The 19,497-nt window shown below is 44.2% G+C and overlaps 1 protein-coding gene across 5 annotated transcripts in view; it reads left to right on the top strand.

Annotated features, from left to right (window-relative positions):
- Window positions 1-19,165, top strand: part of MED12L (mediator complex subunit 12L) — a 153,606-nt gene extending 134,441 nt beyond the window's left edge. For 4 of the 5 annotated variants that reach the window (XM_074593305.1, XM_074593306.1, XM_074593307.1 and 1 more), the window contains 7 exons: window positions 751-971; window positions 9,090-9,179; window positions 9,654-9,877; window positions 12,701-12,857; window positions 13,731-13,796; window positions 17,705-17,786; window positions 18,240-19,165. In XM_074593305.1, coding sequence (XP_074449406.1) covers window positions 751-971; window positions 9,090-9,179; window positions 9,654-9,877; window positions 12,701-12,857; window positions 13,731-13,796; window positions 17,705-17,786; window positions 18,240-18,289 — 890 coding nt within the window. In that variant the 3' untranslated portion in view covers window positions 18,290-19,165. The remainder of the gene's footprint in view (window positions 1-750; window positions 972-9,089; window positions 9,180-9,653; window positions 9,878-12,700; window positions 12,858-13,730; window positions 13,797-17,704; window positions 17,787-18,239) is intronic. The other variant, XM_074593308.1, reaches the window with a different exon arrangement.
- Window positions 19,166-19,497: the final 332 nt, after the last annotated feature.

Below are 19,497 nucleotides of genomic sequence, written 5' to 3' on the forward strand. Positions count from 1 at the left end.
TGATTAATTTTTTTGTAGAATTGTTTAGTTTTTTCCAGTTAATGTGTACACAGCTTAACGTAGGTATTTGCTTGCTCTAGGGGGCAGCAGTTTATGATGTTTTGAGAAATACTGTAGTGTCCTTTTCGGATATTATGCAGGAGAAGTTTAGAAGTTTGATTCCAGTTATAAATGTTAAAGTTTGTTTTGTTTTGTTTTTTTTCCTGACGCTCCAAATACCACTAGATCGGTATTTTAAGTGTGTAAAAGTCTTCAGAATATACCAGACAGTGGCTAAAAAGTTTAAGGAAATGCTGATTTTAAAAGCAAATGTATAAGATTACCTTCATAAGTCTGACATATAGATACATGATTTTTATCAAATAGCATAGAGTGCCTAAATCACTGCCATCTCATTATAAAATTGGCGTGACATAATAAGCTGTTCATATTATGCTTTTGATCTGACGTGCAACTTTTGTTCATCAGTAGTAGTCATATATTTTATGTGACATAGAGCATGCAATATCCATTAGCCTTTTTACTTTTCGTTCTCACGTACAAGCAGTAGTCTTCAAAGTTATTTTCCCCATTTAATTTTTCAGGCCAGAAATCTGGTTTAATCCATTTCACTGTCTGCCTTTACAGAGATAAATTCATTATTGTTATAGTAGAGCTAACCAAATAGGAGCCGATGAATTAGCAGTGATCTGTACCAACAATGCTCTTATGGAAGGCAGAGAATGCATTTGTGGTTTTGGTGTTTTTTAGGTGGTTCCAGGCTGGATCCGACAGGCTCCTTTGTTCCAACTAATACGAAGCAAGCCCTGTCGAACATGCTGCAGCGGCGCTCTGGCACCATGATGCAGCCCCCCTCTATCCATGCAATCACACCTCAGCAGCAGTTGCTCCAGATGAAACTCCTGCAGCAAGAGCAGCAGCAGCAGCAGCGGCTCCTCAGGCAGCAAGCCCAGTCACGGTCTCTCCAACAGGTTTGTCCAAATACTCAAGTTTGAACAGCACCATGGTGGTTTTGCCTTCCACTGGGGCTACTTGCCCTGTGTAGGCTTAGGGAGTGGAGAGCCAGCTAATGTTTACAATTGCAATAATTCCCCTTAGACAGGATCATCTGCTTTTAAACTTAATTTGCCCTGTGGTCTCTTAGCCCCTTCTATTTTTCCTGCGTTTCATAAAATTGGGTTTTGCTTCTGTTTCTTGATGATATTCTTGTTCACTGTTGTGTCACAGGGGCTTTCATAGCGGAATTTCATGGTGCTATGTATCACCAAACTGCAAGTAAGCAGCAGAGGCACAGCAATGCTTTTCACAATTAAATATCCAGGAAGTCCCTCAGGAGCTATTTCCATGCACATCTGCACACAGATCATAGAATCATAGAATCTTCATGGTTGGAAAGGACCTTTGAGATCATCGAGTCCAACCAAACAACCTACAAGCATGCCCTGAAGTGTCAAATCTAGATGTTTCTTAAACACCTCTAGGGATGATGACTCAACCACCACCCTGGGCAGGCTGTTCCAGTGCCTGACCACTCTTTCAGTAAAGTAGTTCTTCCTAATCTCTAATCTAAACCTCCCCTGCCGCAACTTCAGACTATTTCCTCTGGTCCTGTCATGATTCACGCAGGAGAAGAGGCCAACCCCCACCTCTCTCCAACCTCCTTTCAGGTAGCTGTAGAGGGCAATGAGGTCTCCCCTCAGCCTCCTCTTCTCCAAGCTAAACATGCCCAGCTCCCTCAGCCTCTCCTCATATGACCTGGTCTCCAGACCCCTCACCAGCCTGGTAGCTCTCCTCTGGACACGCTCCAGCACCTCAATGTCCCTCTTGTACAGAGGGGCCCAAAACTGAACGCAGTACTCGAGGTGAGGCCTCACCAGTGCAGAGTACAGAGGCACCATCACTTCCCTGCTCCTGCTGGCCACGCTATTCCTGATACAAGCCAGAATGCTGTTGGCCTTCTTGGCCACCTGGGCACACTGCCGGCTCATGTTAAGCTGGCCGTCCACCAGCACCTCCAGGTCCTTTTCTGCCGGGCAGCTTTCCAGCCACTCTTCCCCAAGCCTGGAATGTTGCTTGGGATTGTTGTGACTGAAATGCAGGACCCGGCACTTGGCCTTATTAAACCTCATACAGTTGGCCTTGGCCCATCAATCCAGCCTGTCCAGGTCCCTCTGTAGAGCCTTCCTACCCTCAAGCAGATCAACACTCCCACCTAGTTTGGCGTCATCTGCAAACTTACTGAGGGTGCACTCAATCCCCTCATCCAGGTCACCGATAAAGATATTAAACAAAACTGGCCCCAAAACTGAGCCCTGAGGGACACCACTGGTGACCGGCTGCCATGAGGATTTCACCCCATTAATCACAACTCTCTGGGCACGGCCATCCAGCCAGTTTGTAACCCAACAAAGAGTACACTTGTCTATGCCATGATTCACCAGCTTCTCCAGGAGAATGCTGTGGGGGACGGTGTCAAAGGTCTTAGCAAAGTCCAGACAGACAACATCCACAGCCTTCCCCGCATCCAGAAGGCAATGTTCATCCAGATGCCCATGTTCTCTAGAAATAGCTGGTATTTCTTCTCCTAACATTTTTGCAGAGTGCAGCTGCTGTGTGCCAAACTGCACACGGCTGTTCTGCAACAGCTTTTGGAGCCTGAGCTAGTTTTCAGAATAGGCTTCAGACGGGCTGCTTTTGACTTAATGGTGTAAGAATAGAAAATTGATTTTTGGGTCCCAGTTAATCTGTAATATGTGTATAGTAGTTGGTGATAAAACCAATAACTTCTCACCTTTATTTTGATAAAGTCCTTCCACACCCATTCTTACCCTCATTGCAGTATATGCATTTATGCCTATTATTGCCTTTATGCTATCTAGCCTTCAGACTCTGTGATGTACCCTCTTTGCTCAAAATAGTCCAAATTTTCAGCAAGTATCCTCATAATTTCTCCCACACTGTCTTTATTTTTGTTGTAGCTCCTTCATTATCCTTCTCATCCCTCTGTCAGTCTCTCTGCTATGATGCATGCAAAACCCTCTATAGTGCTTAAATTGCTGATGGGCTACAATAGTTTTATATGTGGCTGTTCGTAATTGTGAAACTAGGGTTTCCCTGTATGTGAGCTACCATCTACCTTAAAAAAAAAAAAAGCAGCCCCAAAAAGCTGTGGATGTGCGTTTTGTAATATCAGTGATACAGTGGATATTTGATCTCTCATTGGTGTCCTATAGGCACTACAAGGATCAGGTACCCTAAATATCAGGGTACTGGGCTCTACAGTGAGCCACCGCTTCCTATTTAATAGAAACCCTGTAGTATTTCTTATATTAGGCAATATCGCACTATTTTAGTGTTAGTCCAACTGGCTTTCAATTACTATAGGAGAATACAGGCTTAAATAAGAGCCCTGAGTAAACAAATGATGTTCACTACTTGTGACTAGGTGGATCTAAAAGTGAAGATTTAAAATAACGCGTTATTCTCGCATTTAAGAAATGCTCTTAACACTATCACATTTAGAAGACAAAAGATGTTGCAAAGGGAAACCTTTTGGTTTCAAGCAAGGACAGTATCTGAGGTGTTTAGAACAACAGTTAACTTCTGCCCCGAAGTGCTGCATAGAGAGGTTGTCAGTGAGGAGAATAAATTCACCACAAAGGCGTGAATACATGCCTAAGTAAGATTAATAAGATGTCTGTGATGAACTTTTTCATAAAATGTGGATTAAACTTTTACAATGTAAAAGTTGCATTAAAATCCAACAGGATAGGTTCAGATGCATGTTTTAGCTAACGTAGGACATGTTTTGGATGTTCATCAGTCAGTGGTTCTGTATCAGCCATGTTTTTATTTCTGCAATAAGTCAGTATAAGTTAAACTGATGTAAACCAAGTCAAACCAGAGCCATCCAACCTGGCCTTTGTTTCACAGTTACTTCCACAGTGGCGTGCACAGCCAGGTCCTTTGCGGTGTGCCGGGGAGCACCCCAGATAGACACAGTGTCTTCTCTCTGGTTCTGATATTTTGCCCTACTGGATGTTTGAGAAGATTCATTCAGCCTGATACTTGAAAACTTTTACTGTAATGAAACAAATGAACAATTCACCAGGCTGCCCTGTCTGCTTTGCTTCTTGTCTCCGCATGTGCTGGCAACACTGACAGCAGGGAAACCCCTCCGAGGTCCCAGTGGCACTGGAGTTTTGTGTGCTCTCTGGCACCTGGGGCTGCCCCCGTGGGACACCTGCCTGCATGTGTGGCGCTCCGGTTCAGAAGCGTGTCCTGGGCAACTTGTGGTAGTTCTTCCTGCCGTCGTGGATTTAGACTAGGAAATGCTGTGGCGGTGTACAAGCCTGAAGGTGGTATTTGAAACTTTAGGAGCAAGGTGATTTGGAAGCATTGCTAGCATGTGGTGTCATTTGTTATGTAGAGCTTAAATAAGGAAGGTTTCTTCTTTGGTTTTTATGTTTCTGCAGCTGCAGAGCGAAATTACCTGCTCAGCTTGAAATCACTGGCACTGGTGTGGGGAGTCCTGTAAAATCAGTCCAGGAGGACCCTGCTCCTTAGCGCTGTGCCGTACTTGCTGTGCTCTTGAAAACAAATAGCTGTGGTGCAAGGTCTTTAAGAACTATGACTTGTTAAAAAAATTTAAGTATTATGTATAGAATAAGTAGGCTGCCGTGGATGGTAAGGAGTCCTTTCCACGTTTAGAATTTCTGTTCATAAATTTCACAAAAGTGCTGAGGTTCACTAGCATAAAAAACATCTAAAAGGACCTTGTTAGCATTCCTAAACACCAGCATTCTTCGAGTACATACAGGTGTGCTCTGTAAAGGTGCTGTACCGCTTCACTAACAATCCAAGCCTAATTGTGTCGATTCTTTGTATTGTTTGCTATTTTCTTGCCTGTCCTTTTCCTTTAGGATGTCTGTAGCACTGCTGTATCCCTTCAGGATGGCTTTGACAACATAATGGTAACCACTCTGAGACTGTGAACTTCTCTTTATTTTTTATTTTGCACAAACATGCATTTCTTTTAACACACAGGCTGCACACTTTGCTTTTGATGAGAATGGTACGCTTTGGCACTCCTCTCACCTAGGTAGCACAGTGGCTGCATGTGGGAAGGCTGTGAATACACTTGCACACATAGAGTATTTTTTTTTTTCTTACAAATATTTCCAACAACTGCATTATTGATCAATTTTTTCCTCTTCTGTTGTGTTTCTCACTGTGAAAAATTAGAGTTGCTGCAAGGTATGTCCGATGCCATGTCCATCTAAGCCTGGCTGGCGTGTTCCCGTTCTGCCCTTGTCTCCCCACCGGCGGCTGGGGCTGCTCCTCTCTGCTGCCGTGGGCTGTGGCAGGCGGGGTGGCGGTGACTGCCGTGTCTGATGAGCGGTAAGGGGTGGACCACACGTCCTTCTTGGCCACCAGCACTTCCAGCCATTCCTGGGTGGGCCTGTTCCTGCTGCTGGAGGATTCAGTCATGCTGCTCAGCTCGGGCAGCGAGGGTCGACTCCCCTGGCTCCACGTGAGCTCTAGGTTCCAGAATACCAAAATACTTCTTGTCTCACCTGAGCGCAACAGTATAATACTGCCTGATGGTCTATTCCTGAGCCACGGCAGGATGTGCGCTTATTAGAATAACCATATTTTGTTACTTCCAAAACAAGTAACAGCTAACACATACCTGTTACATTATTATGCTTCACAGAACTCAGTTTTCTAGGGAAAAACAATGATGGCAAGAAGTTTCATTCCCAATATCTGTGTTGGAAAGCTTTCTAGATATTAATTAGAAAAGCTGTTTCAGAGTTACTTTGCAGGACTTTTGTCCTGTCTTAGGGAAACTGCAATGTTGTTAAAAGTGCTAATTGGAAAGACAAAGCAAAAAGGCTGTGCTGCTTACCCTGTTGTCCATATTTTATATCCGTGCAGTCATTCCTGTTATTACTGGTGGCATATCAGGGTATAGAAGACCATATTTGCAGTTAATTAGGCACGCCTAGTTATGCAGCAAGTACACAGTGAGGTTTCTCAAATCTATCATCAGCTTCTTATCCAAATAAGTGGTAGTGTTTCATTACCTACTTTCAAAGTCAGATTTGGTCAGATTTTGGTCAAAATCAGCCTACAGTGCTATGCTGCTACAATCACCTTTGCCAGTCCCAGCACCACCTAGAAAAGAAAATTCCTTCCAAATACGCTATGGCCACATACCTTAACAGGAAAAAGCAGTAGGTTTTCCTTCAGTTCAAGGTGCATAGAAGAAAGGGAACAGTGGTTATTACTGTAACATTGCATCGGCATTGTATAGGAGTGTTTAGGTTTTTTCTGCTTTTTTTTTGGTTTTGTTTTTGTTTGACATGCATGCACAGTTCTGGCTTGCAGCAATTGGCTTGCATGTTTAGTTAACTCTTTACTAAATTATGCCCGGAGGGAGAAGTCCCCTTGAATTTGCCAACATCTGCTGCCACTGTTCAGGAATGCAGAGCTTGCTCGTAACACGGGAGCTTGCTCGGTGGCCGTGTGCTGACGTGGAATAAATTGATCTGTCCCCTACCTAACAAACAGCTTTTTGCTTATGTTTCATACGTGGGTTTGTCCGTGGTGCTTGCCTGGCCTGGGCAGCGGTGCCTTCGGTACGGGGTGCTGCTCTTGAGTCCCACCCTGCCAGCTCCGCTGCTTGTGTGCGCTTTAAATGGCAGGGAAAAGGTGGGTGGGCAAAACTCACTTTCTGCCCACCGTGTATTGCTGGGATCGTGCAGCTGCTTATTTAGGATTTTCTTATGAAATTAGGGCCTAATGCAATTTCCATTGATACAACTTCCACTGGCTTTGCAGGGACACTGCACTGCATGGGCATGAGTAGACAAATTTTATTCTTGGGCACCCCAGGTTAGCTGTCACCAAGAGAAACAGAAGAAAAACACACAGAGCACTGCTCCACAGGAACCCACCAGGTGCTTGTATTACTGCAGGAAGTAGCTTAAGGCACCAATTTTTCTGGAAATCAGTCATGGTTTTTCCAGATTTCACCTTCAGATGTCTTCAGGTTGCATCTTTGTCTGTTGTGTGGTTGGCACCTTATGAAAAAGTTTCAGAAGCAATTTGCTCGGAGAAATTATTGTTCTTTTGTTTGTTTGTTTTTCTTCTTTTCCCTCTGTTTTAAAAAAGAAAAGAAAAATCTTAGGTAGTTGAGTACCTTCCCCCTGTACTTGGCTGACAGCTGGTTTATGTGCATCCCGTCTGCAAGATGTACATTCTGTTCCGTGTTTCAGTTTCTCACCTATCAGGTGGTTGTTTTGAGAGCTCCCTGTCTGATTTTGCAGATATTTTTCCAGATAAATTTAATTTACTCTGAGCTTTTGTCAGGACTGATAGATGTTACTCTGTTCACACCTCCTAATGTGTTTTTCAGAATTTTCCATGAGGTAGTGGCTTGTTTTTAAAACAAGTCCTTAGGGTAGCTTCTGGTTCCTTAGTGTAGCCGATATGTGTCAGAGCTGGCTGCTGTCCTGCCTGTGCTATAGTGACCCCTTTAGCGGTGGTCCCAGAGGCTGGCACAGAGCCTAGCTAGGTCAGTTGTCTTTGTTTCTTTGTTTTTAAAAGAAAGGAAGGCATGAAAAAGGAGCGTGTGCCAACCCTGTGGTACCCTGTGGTAGCTTTGCCCCTGGTTTCGCATCTTGTACTTGACCTCTTCTGTCTGTTTTCTGCCCAGATCACAGGGCGGTTAATCCAGGCCCAGTTACAGCGGTCCATGTCTCTTAGGGCTGGATCAGTTGAAGCTGGAACACTTTCTCTCTACCGTACTGCTTCCCTGAGCGATTTCCATTCACAATAGGTAGCTCTGCTTGTTTCCCAGGTCTGTCGGTGAGGATGCACATGTTTTTAAACCCAACCCAAAATAAGCTGAACTGCAGGACCACTGCTTGTGCTTAACAGACCTGTTAACGTTTGGTGCAGTTACCACTAAGGGGATGGGAGCAGATAAAGGAGAGTTTCAATGGTGCTTCAGTATTTTATCCCATTTGAGATTTTTTTTTCCACTGGCTAGCCCTGATTTGATTGTAATGTTGCTGTTTGCAGTGTGTTATCAGAGTCACTTTTAGCCTTAAATTATACTTCTCTGTAAGGCTATCCTGATTAAAATGGCAAAGGCTTTGTTGGAGGACTTGGAAGTTTTGTCTGTTTTTGCAGTGAACCGGGCAGCTACAAGGAAGGAGCATCACTGTTTCCAGCTTGCGTCTGCCGCTGAGCTTTTTTGAGTGGAATGTTTTTCAAAATGATCAAGAGCAGCATCACAATCACGTAGAAAATACACAGACTTGATTGTATCCTTGGCAAATTCTTATTTGCTGTTTTTTTACAATCTTGGTCCTGAAATTAAGTCTAATATTTTATTTTTTAACTCTCTTTCTGGTGCTTCAAAACATAGTAATGCCATTGCAGTTGAAATCTTTAAATGATTTGCCATTAATTGGGCATAAATATTGAGGCGATTTGACATGAACAAACTAGGCTGTCCGCTGATCACAAATAGGGAGCGTGTTTCTAAGCGGTACTGGTTGGGAGCTGGAGATGCTTGTGTTACCCATTTATCAAACTGATATTTTGTATGTCATCATAAAGTTTGCTAATCCTTTTGCCTGCTTCATCTGGGGGAAAGCTCGTAGTCAGGTAGCCTGAGAAAGATATCAACTGTGTATTTTTTACTAGAGATTATCATTGACTCTAAGCTTCCTGTATAATTTAATGTACTGTCTTCAAGACAGCTAGAATATTTTTTTTCCTAATCCTTTGCAAAGCCCTGTTTTAAAGGGTGTCTGCAAGACCTCGGAGTAAGTGGCTGTTTCTTCACTGCTGCAGTGTTACAGTAGTGTCAGAAATCAAACAAAACCCAATTCTTCCATCTCCCCGTGAGTAAGTGCAGTTCAGCAGTTTGGCACTGAGCAACGGTGCTGTCTTGAAGAAAATGGTCAAGTCTCTCCATGACTCTTCAGGACACAACTTGAGTGGGGTTTGTGTCCAGAGCTGGACTTGTTGGGGGTGTGGAGGACGTATCTCATGGGCACTGTGTGTTTCAGGGCCAGCCGATGGACCAAGCTGCTATTTTCACTCCGCAAGTTCGACCCCCGTCTCAGCTTCCACAGTACCCAGGGTTACAGCAAGCACAGGTACTGTGCTGCTCCCGTGGTCACTTCCCAGTTTTTCCTAACGTTGTTGCTGGTAAAGGCAAGCATGTTTCTGTGTTAAGCCTGAAATTTGGCCAATTTTTGGTGAGGTAGTGATACCAGTAACTCTTTATTCTGTCATGGTCGTTCTGGGAATTGGAGGGGGGGGGACAAAGACAAGAGAGGGGTGGAGCTGTGAAGCAGAGCCCTGCTCTTGCGCAGGGACGGGTGGCACGTGCCCGTCCCGTCCTGCTGCGTGTGACCACATTGCAGCTGCCTGAATCCGCAAAGAGAAGTGGGGTACAGCCAGTGGGGGGGACTCACAGGTCAGTGCATGGGCACAGCACTGCGTCTCTCTGACTGTCCTCCAGTTGTCCAGGCTTTGGCTCTTTGGTAAAGGCCGTCTCTTTCTTCTGTAGTTCAGCTAATTTAAATATGAGCACAGTGAAGTTACTCTTCTGCCTGTTTTCCGCACAGAGCATGCCTCACGGATACACGATGTACAGCACGCAGATGCCTTTGCAGCAGCAGCAGCAGCCTGGCAGCATCGTGCTTTCCCCCAGCTACACCCCCCGAGCGTACCCGGCGGCTCATTCCAGCCCCACGCTGGCGGAGCGGCTGCGGCAGATGCAGCAACAGCCCAGCGGATACATTCAACAGCAGGCGGCTGCGTATGTCCAGCCTTTGACAGGCACTCAGCGGTGAGCCTCTGCACTTCTCAGAGCTGGTAACATTGCGGGATTTTTAATGGCAACTTTGTTTAGAGATCTAAAGCTTTATTTAAAATAAAGTGTATTAATCAAAACTCAAAACGAGGTTAACGCCAGGTCTAATTAGCAATAAATATGCCTTTCTCCAATTTCCCCCTGTTTTTTCCCCTCATTTAATTTTTATTTTAAGTTGGTCGTGGCACATGTTGTAGCACAGTTGTCCTGTGTGTTTGTAGAACATAAAAATTCATTTTAAGATGGCTATTGGTTCCCATTTCACTACATGCACAAATACAGTATCCATATTATGCAAACGTGTGTGGTATTAAACAACAAATATTCCAGGTTTACCTAAGAGTCTGTAGTCAAGAAAACACGAGACCAACCTGGTAGTTTAACTAGTAATAGACAAATGAATTTTGCTTAAGCCTGTATAGATTAAATTGACTTCGCATTGGAAGTACGGCTGAGTTGCAGTGCCTATGGGAAACAGGAAAAACAATCATTGGTAAAGAAGTGTAATGAAACAGAAGGCAGATGAAGCAGGAAACAAATCTGCAAAAGGGAATGTTACAGCGTAAGCAGAGCGAAAAACTGGAGTTTCCAATAACAGTCTTGTATCAGATTTTTTTTTCTGACAGTCTAGCATAGTCCAGCTAACAGTCCAGCTCCGCTTTTAACTGAATCAGAAATTTTGCCACTTTTAATTTCCACTTCAAATAGACATATTCAGTAGAGTAAGTCTCAAAATCCACAGGCTTAAATAAAAGAGGGAGCGGGGGAAAAAACAACTCAGTCAAAATTTGCAAGGTCTGCCTTTGTACGCAGCGCCGAGCTGTAGCTGTGGTGGAGTGTCTGCCAGCGCGCTCCCCAAGTGCGGGGCCCAGATTCACTGAAACAGCAGAGAGCACGCAGGTGTTGGCCATCACAAGGTGGTCTGGCCCGTCAGCAGAGCAGTCCTGTCTTGCTGATCCCGTGTAGTTTGTCCTGGAGTACCCCTGATGAGCTCTGTTACCAAGTAGAGGTATTTTTCTTTCTCTGCTTCAGCTCTAATTTGATTCCAAAACTAAAATCTACTTTAAAAGCTAAGTTCAGATCTACTTAAATGCCTTGCTCATCAATTGCTTATTGTAAGCGGAATATGGAAGTGTCACGTATGTAGCTATGCAGTTCTCTCTCAATTCTTGTCATTTTTAATGAAATCAATATTTCTGGGATTGTGAACATAACCAGGTATTCTGCAATAATCATTGGTTCCTTAAATTCTTTTAAATTCTTGCAAGCCTGGATATTTTAAGAGTACGCTCAATTTTGGGTATGTTTGCACCTATTCAAAAAGTCATAGAATCATTTAGGTTGGAAAAGACCCTTGGGATCATCGAGTCCAACCATCAGCTCCACTCGACAAAGTTCTCCCCTACACCATATCCCCCAACACCACATCTAAATGACTCTTCAACACATTCAGGGATGGTGAGTCCACCACCTCCCTGGGCAGCCTATTCCAGTGTTTGACCACTCTTGCTGTGAAGAATTTTTTCCTAATGTCCAGCCTAAACCTACCCTGCTGCAGCTTGAACCCATTCCCTCTTGTTCTATCACTAATTATCCGTGAGAAGAGACCAGCACCAACCTCTCTACAATGTCCTTTCAAGTAGTTGTAGAGAGTGACGAGGTCTCCCCTCAGCCTCCTCTTCCTCAAACTAAACAGTCCCAGCTCCTTGAATCGCTCCTCGTGAGATTTATTCTCCAGGCCCTTCACCAGCTTCGTTGCCCTCCTCTGCGCTCGCTCCAGCACCTCGATATCTCTCTCGTATTGAGGTGCCCAGAACTGAACGCAATACTCAAGGTGTGGTCTCATCAGTGCTGAGTACAGGGCGACAATGCCCTCCCTACTTCTGCTGGTCACACTGTTTCTAATACAAGCCAGGATGCCATTGGCCCTCTTGGCCACCTGGGCACACTGCTGGCTCTTGTTCAGCCTCTTGTCAATTAGAACCCCCAGGTCCTTTTCTGCCAGGCAGCTCTCCAGCCACACTTCCCCAAGCCTGTAGCCATGCATGGGGTTGTTGTGGCCCAAGTGCAGGACCCGGCACTTGGCCTTGTTGAAGCACATTCCATTAGCATTGGCCCATCGGTCCAATCTGTCCAAGTCTCTCTGTAGAGCCTCAAGTTTTGCCTTTACTTGGTTGACAGCCTTGTATGAAAACCTACAGAGTGTCTTGCATTAGGAATAAAGCTGCTAACCTGAATTGCCTTGTCTTTACTGAGTTTTAAACAGCTAATTTAAATTACAAGCTAGCTAACATGTTTTCCCCATGTATGTCTTTCTGCTTTGTTAATGTTAATTAGTCACATAACGTCCTAAGAAAGTATTTCTTGCTTGGTGGGGTTTTTTTTTTTAGTATTTTAGAAAGTAAAAAGTCTTTATAATCAGTTTTAAATTCATGGTAATGTAACTATGAGATATTTTGGCTGGGAGAATGTTTTAGCGCTTATGTGGAATTCTTGCTTGAAATGTGGAAACTCATCACTCTTCCTAATAAAGCAAGAACTGAATGTTTGGATCCGTTCTTCTTGCTTAGAGGAACGTGTTATTACCTACATCAGTTACTGGGCAATAGTACGGTACGGCTTCTATTACGGAATAATTTTCAAAGCATTCATATTTGGAAATATATTCTTCCTGTAAAATGTAGTGTCTTTTAAATCGATGGAATTCTAATGTCGCAGCTTATAGTTGAGTACTCCTAAACTAATTTATGCTCTGTCTATAAATGAAGTATAATCCATTGGTTTTTTCTCCTTGATCAGACTGAGCCATCAGCCTTTGCAGCCGAATTCCCTGGTTGGAGGGGGACTGGACACTGCATCGACCGCGGGTCCTCATCCGGCCCTGAACTCGGTGCAGCTGCCTCCGGAGCCGGTGAGACAGAGACAGCAGCAGATGCGACAGCAGAGACTCTTCCAGGTGAGGGGTTCAGCTGCACTGGAGGCCCGGGGTGTTTCAGTGCAGGACTGGAGTGCAGACATCACTGTATCAGGTGATGGTTTACACACTGGCTCGCTTGTGTCTTCAAGTCTAAAGCAGCAGAGCCTGGTGCTGTAAACATGAACTGCTTTTATTCAAGTGCAGTAATTCATTGTTTACATGTGGGATTTCCAAAAGAAAGCTTTGGACGTACATGTAAAATTCAGTACTTTTATTTCTCAAGATTGTAGAATGCCTCTGGAGAAGGTAAATTTGAGATTGGCCTAGTTGAATGTGCTGAGACAAAAGCAATGGTTGTGCTCTCCCCTGTCTGGCCTTATAATGTACACCAGAATTAAATCGAAGGGCTTGCTTCCTGTGTGGCCTATTGCCTATATTCTGATTTGATGATATATTTTTAATTTGGAGGTAAGTATCTGTTTATCAGCTAAATATGTGAGTTTGGCACAGGGGAAATAAATTACATTGAAATCCTTCCCGTGGCCCTTTGGTTGGAATTATTTTCATGTTTTCATTTTAATGCAATAGCTATCTGTGCCGGTTCCTGTCAAACAATAATGTATTTTATCTAAATATTTTGATGTTGTAGTAAACTAAATATGCCGGGTTTTGAGTATTTTTTTTTTGTCTATTAATGATGCTTCTTGTCAGCCTTGGTGTGGCTGGCGATGAAAGTGGAGAAGAGCTGTGAGGCTTCTCACCCAAATGGGGCCTTCAGTGACCAGTGCTGTAAGCGAGCCCGGCTCCTGTTGGCCATCAGTCCTGAGCAGCCATAACTGCTTGTCTGGTAGCCGTTCCCTGAGGCAGAGTGTGTGTCGTCTCGCTGTGCTTTCAATGCCCATCTCCTTTCAGTTGCAGCAGCAGCAGGGGCAGCAGCAGGCGCTTGGTCTCCAGCCCGTGCAACCGCAGCAGCCTTTGGTAAGCAGAGGCGACTGCCGGGTATTTTGGGGAGGTGTGAGGGTAGTGACAGGGTGGGTTTTGTCACTTATGGAGATGGGCAGCATGGCAGTCTGGGGAGAGGGTTTGTGTAAGCTTCCTGGGCATCACCGTCTGCCTGCTGGTGCTGACTGCATGGCGCCTGCAGGGCCGTACCACCACCACTCCGAGTGCCGTGTGAGTGACAGGCTCGTTCTGGCCATGACCTGAGTTGGCCCCAAGCTGTAGCTGTGACAAGAGGGTTTGTTAGCTGGGGCTCAAAGGCCAGCTGCTGCGTCCAGGTAGCTCCTGGCTGGCTCTGACCGTGGGCAGACAAAGGTTGTATCCATCCACAGAAGATCACCTAAATGCGTCCATCCTGCCAAAACGTGGCAGGAGGTGGGTTATGTGTGTGCTGAGGTGTCCCTGGGGGTGACCTCGCCTGCTGCCCTCTGAAGGCAGGGCTTGGCAAGGAGGGCTACTGCACTGCCCTGCTCGACGCCTGGCACCTCTGCAGCAGCGCATTTGGGTTTGCTGTTCAAGGATGCTCCTTCTAGGACTGGAGTCCACGCTGCCTCCTGCACTTTCATGGTTCATTCACCAATTTAGTCAAAACTGATACCGAAGTTGGGCCAACAATGACACATTGTTTTGACTGAAAAAAATATTTGTGTGTGTGTGTAGGAAAAGTTCAAATGCTTTGTTTCAACTTGTCTTACAGTATTGATATAAAACTAATGGTTAATGTCTCAAACAATACAAATAACCAGCCGGAGCAGTTCTTTTGAGAATTTCTTGAGGATATTCTTACAAAATGGGTACCGGTGCTTTTCTAATTCTCTACATCTCTCTTCCATAATGAGTAAAATAAGACTGCCCAGACTAACTGCCTTAAACTTCTTTATGTGAATTCAAAGAGGGGACAAATGAGATGCTTTAAAGTCTTCCTCGGTGTTACTCCTAGTGCAGCATGAAAAAATGACTCCTTTGAAAATCTGATACAGAACCAAGTGCTGTAAGCCCCACTGAGTCAGGGATCTTTTTTTCTGGGGGTCTAATGATGGCATTTAGTAGTCCCAAAGCAGCAAGCTAAGGTAAATTAACATCTGACTGCTGCAGGAATGAATTTTTCCTGGGTATGCGTGCTGTGCTGTGCGTTTTTATAAGTGTTATCCTAATTAATATATCATACTAAGAATTAATAGACCTTGCTAACTTTAAAAACTTGATCAGAAACCTGTAGTTGCTGCTGCTGCATATGAATTGGTGGATTTGTCTGTCTTGGTAATATTTTGAAGTGAAAGCAGAATAACGTATACGATTGAGCCTGCTTATGGAACTAGGTTTTGCTGTAACACTAAGAAAAGCGTTGACTTGGAACTGTGAGGGGCTGATGGCTGGCATTTCTCCACCTTGCTGTGCCTGTGCTGTGTTTGCGCGAGCATCTGCGCTCCCTCCGCTCCCTCTGCCGTCGGCTGCGGACGCCGGCAGCCCCACCACTGCCAAACTGCAGTCCCTGCCTTAAGTCGCGTCACAAGTGACCGTGAGCGACTTCAGGCCTTTGATTTTTAGGCTGTACTGCTAACATGCTGGGGAAAAAAATGGGTTTTATTGTTTGAAGATCCTCTTAAATTAGATCATTAGTCATAAAACAAAGATGCATGACGACAACTGTACAAACAGAATTGTTTGTGAGACATTCCTTTATGCGGAATTGCAGCCTTTTATAGCTTAATGTACGATTTTACCAAATCGCTATCACTACCAAGTAATTTTTATGGACACGTCCACTGAATTGACAGCGTCGTTATGATTGTTTCCTGTGTTTGGGCAGTTTTTTTCAGACATATTTAAGATAGTTGAGGGTAACTAAAAAAGTTTGCTGTAGAAAAATGGAGAAAATAAAGTATTGCTGAAATTGCTAGCTTCCCAGTTAAAAGCATTAATCAACGTGATCTGATAGAGAAACTTGGAGGCGGTTTGTTAAGTGCAAGAGTAAGGATAAATGAAAGGTCTTTATCTGATAGCTACTGAAAGATCGTTTTCATCCATTTTTGAGTTTTTCTTAATCATGTTCATACCTTGAACAAAGGGCATGTGAAAGACTGTCACAGAGACGGAGCACCTGCCTGGCTGCGGGCTCCTCTTCCAGCACTTAGCACAGCAGAAAGCTTTCTGCGTGCTGGTTTCATGTCCCCACGAAACCCTGGTGTGGTTAATGCTTTTACTAACCTCAGCGTTTACTAAGGACTGTTAGCCAGAAGATTACGCAATATATTTTAAGTAAAGGATTTGGTTTCCCAGAAAGGGAAAAGATGCTGAAGTCTTGTAAAACACTGAAACTCCCTTCAGTAAGCAAAAGGTTTCACTGAAACAAAGCCTGGGTGTTTTCTGTAGCGCATATGATGTTATTAGAGTATCATCAGGTTTTCAAATTGGTCGGGCGTATTGTGTATCCTTGTGCAGAAGCACAAAAAATCACTTAGAGGCCCATGTGTTTTCATCAAATCTAATGAGAAGGAAAACTCCAGGACTTAAGAAGCAGATCTAGAGAGCTTAGAGACGCTGAGGATAAGGCAGACGGTAAAGGGTGAGGGCTTGGTTTGGTTTGTGCTTGCTGGCATAGCAGCACCTCATGCATCACAGTTTCCCTCCCAGTAGCAGGTCAGTATGCGGGAGTTTTGCCCTCGGCTCTCTGTCCTCGGGAGTCTGAGATAGCTCGTGCACAGACGGTTTTCTTTCATACGGGTGATGCATTTTCCAAGGGAATAAATGCTTCTTGTATGCGCAGACCTTTGGCTCCAGAGGCATCCATCCTAATGGCACGCACACAGACGGTCTGTGTCAGGTCTGTCTGTCATAATTCAGTAGCGTGGTGTGCAGTATATTCAGTACTCTGGCATACAAGTGGATGATCAATAGAACTTGTTAACAGAGAATGATTTTCTTCTGAATGACAGCCAGGAGCGTGGAAGGCGAGACGGTGCTTGTTCTGCTACCTATCCTCACTTGAAAAATAGACTTCCTGGGTCAGATAGGTAGGGAGTAATGCATGCTGTCAGACCAGGTAAAGACTAAACTCTGCTTTGATGCAAGTATAAATAGGGTGCAAATTTGTGAAAGTCAAGGCATTTACACCTAGGGTACTTTCAAAGTGATCGAAGTCGTGATTTAATTCATTAACAGCAGATTTCTTTGGAAGCTTTTTGTGTCTAATCCCATTTTGCTTAATGCCATGGACTGAAAGGGCCTTGTCTCAGCCCTGTGGGCTTAGGGGTAAGGATCAGAACGATGATTATTTTGGTCAGTGGAGGAATTGGCCCAGTTGGCTGGGCACAGATCCGTCTCCCGTATCACTGGAGCCAAGAATTGAGTGTGCAGCTGCAGCCCCGCTGCAGCCATGCAGTGCAGTGAGCAACGTGTGCTTTGTGCCCACCCTTCTCTTTAACTGGAGTGCTATTGCCCTGGGGAAAATATTTTTCAAGAAGCTTCTTTTGACTGTTAGGCTTCAACCACACATAAGTGTTTTAAAATGCTAAAAAGGCTGTTTATTTTGATTTGCAGTTTTAATTTGCCTTGTCTTAGAACAATACAGACAGTAAAACTGCTCAGGGTGACTTGCAGGATGAATACCAGCCTCTCCAGAGGTGGAAAAGACAGAGACTGACTCTGTCCCTCGTGTCTGGCCGGAGACGTGTGACACCTGTAACAACTGGAAATGTGTGAGATTTCAGGGAACGAAGAGAACAGATGTTCTGTGAGTTCTGAGTGTGCTCCATGTGTCCTTACTGTGCTGCGAAATACAAGGACTGCCGCGCAGGCACGCCTGCCTTCTGCCGTCCCCCTTCTGCAGGTACCTGAGGGCACTGGGGCTCTGCGGGGTTCTCCCACCTTTCATGTTTCTTTTGCAGTTCCCAAGGCAAGGCTTACAGCAGACACAGCAGCAACAACAGACAGCGGCGCTGGTCAGGCAGCTCCAGAAGCAGCTCTCTAGTAAGTGTGTGTGTGCATGGATGTACGTAAAAATATATGTATATGCATATTTGAATGTGGAGTTATCTTTCTGGAGGTGTTCTGCCTATTTAAATGCTGCCATATATACATGTGAGTGATCTACCTGCTGATTACCCGTCCCAGTAGTCATGTAATACCAAAATTCTCGTGCTGTAGTGCATCCCACAGATTTCTGTTGGTCTCCAGAGAAGCCCACCTCACTGGGCTGGTAGCCCAGTCACAATTTGCTGGGTGTTTTCTCCCCTCCCTTCTGTAGTCCTACCGCAGGCAAAGCCCCCGAGGGAATTAGCCCCCCTTGCGTGCATTCGACAGGTATATAAGGGAATTTATTGGCTGTTGTTTGCCACCGCTGCATGAAATAAAGGTGTTTTTCTGTATTTCTGTAGAGTACACTCATGAGGCACAAACACTTCCCTTTGCTTTATCAACCAGGTAACCAGCCACAAGGAGTGAACCAGTACGGGCATCCTTCACACTTCTAAATCAGCGATGGAAAGGAGGCGTCATGTTAGGTTTGCACTGAAGAACAGAACATTCAAAATTCAATGCACTAGTTATTGCTAGAAAGCAAACTTTAGTTTTCTTCTCTTATTATTTCAATAATTATTTTTTGTGCTGCAGTTGATGTGAATATGTAACAAGGTGGGGTTTTTGGGTTTGGGGATTTTTTTGCGTTTAACTAGATTTAAATGTATGGACTTGTGGGTCTATTTGAAGAATGTTATTGCAGATTTTATGAATTTGGTGCTTTTTAGGTCCTGTTAATTTTAAAGAGGACAAAGAATGCTGGATTTATTTATTTGTGGGAAACACTTTTTTGGGTTTGTTGATTTTTTTTTTTATTATTTTTTTTTTATTTTTTGGTTAAAGAACTGCACTGGACCAAACTGCTGAACTGAAAGGCACTTCCGATTTTGGCATAGAAGTTAATTTGTTCGTTAAAATGTTCACCCTTTCTTTGTTGGTAGAACAAGCATCAATTTAAATTGTGTTTATTTGACTGTAATTTTCATATGCACTTTATAAAGTTCCTTGTTTAAAGTACCAATTTTCTCTTGCTCTCATTGTGGTAAGAAGGTGCTGAATGGGTTTATTGCTTGTATTAGAACTTCTTAAAGTTTATATTAAAAGCCACAATGTAACGTTAATAAACCTACTAGAAGTAGCAGTGTTTCATATTTGGTCTTTTTCATACAAAGTTCACCATTGATCAGTTCTAAAGGAGTGCACGATGTAGTAAGAAGGATTGAACACCCAAAGCGGGTTTTGCTCCACTCGCGTAGGGAAATCCTCGAGTCCTGATGAAGCCTTACAGGAGGCGAATCTCTGCGTCTCACTTGATGCCTCCAGTAACAAACCTCGTACCAGCTTTCACAAAGTGAGGGGGGGAAAAGCCAGTGAAGTCCTTTCTGTGGTTTCAGCGCTGCCGTAGCTGAGAGCTCTTGGTACTGAAGTGGCCCAAAATGAGTTCTTCCTGTTACCTGTGTCTGCTCCCAATGTTGTACGGTAAGTACTTCAAATGCCGGGTTTGAGTCTTGATTGCTGGATGAGTTCCAGCGGTGTAAGGCATTACGTATTAACAGCTCGGTGCAAAACCACAAGTAAATTATAAATCAAAATTACTGCAAACAAATCGTTGTTATTCAAACCTGTTCAAATATGTCATAATTTTGCTTGTATTAGAGTTGAA

Source organism: Larus michahellis, chromosome 6, assembly GCF_964199755.1.
Source record: "Larus michahellis chromosome 6, bLarMic1.1, whole genome shotgun sequence".
NCBI classification, from domain to species: Eukaryota; Metazoa; Chordata; class Aves; order Charadriiformes; family Laridae; genus Larus; species Larus michahellis.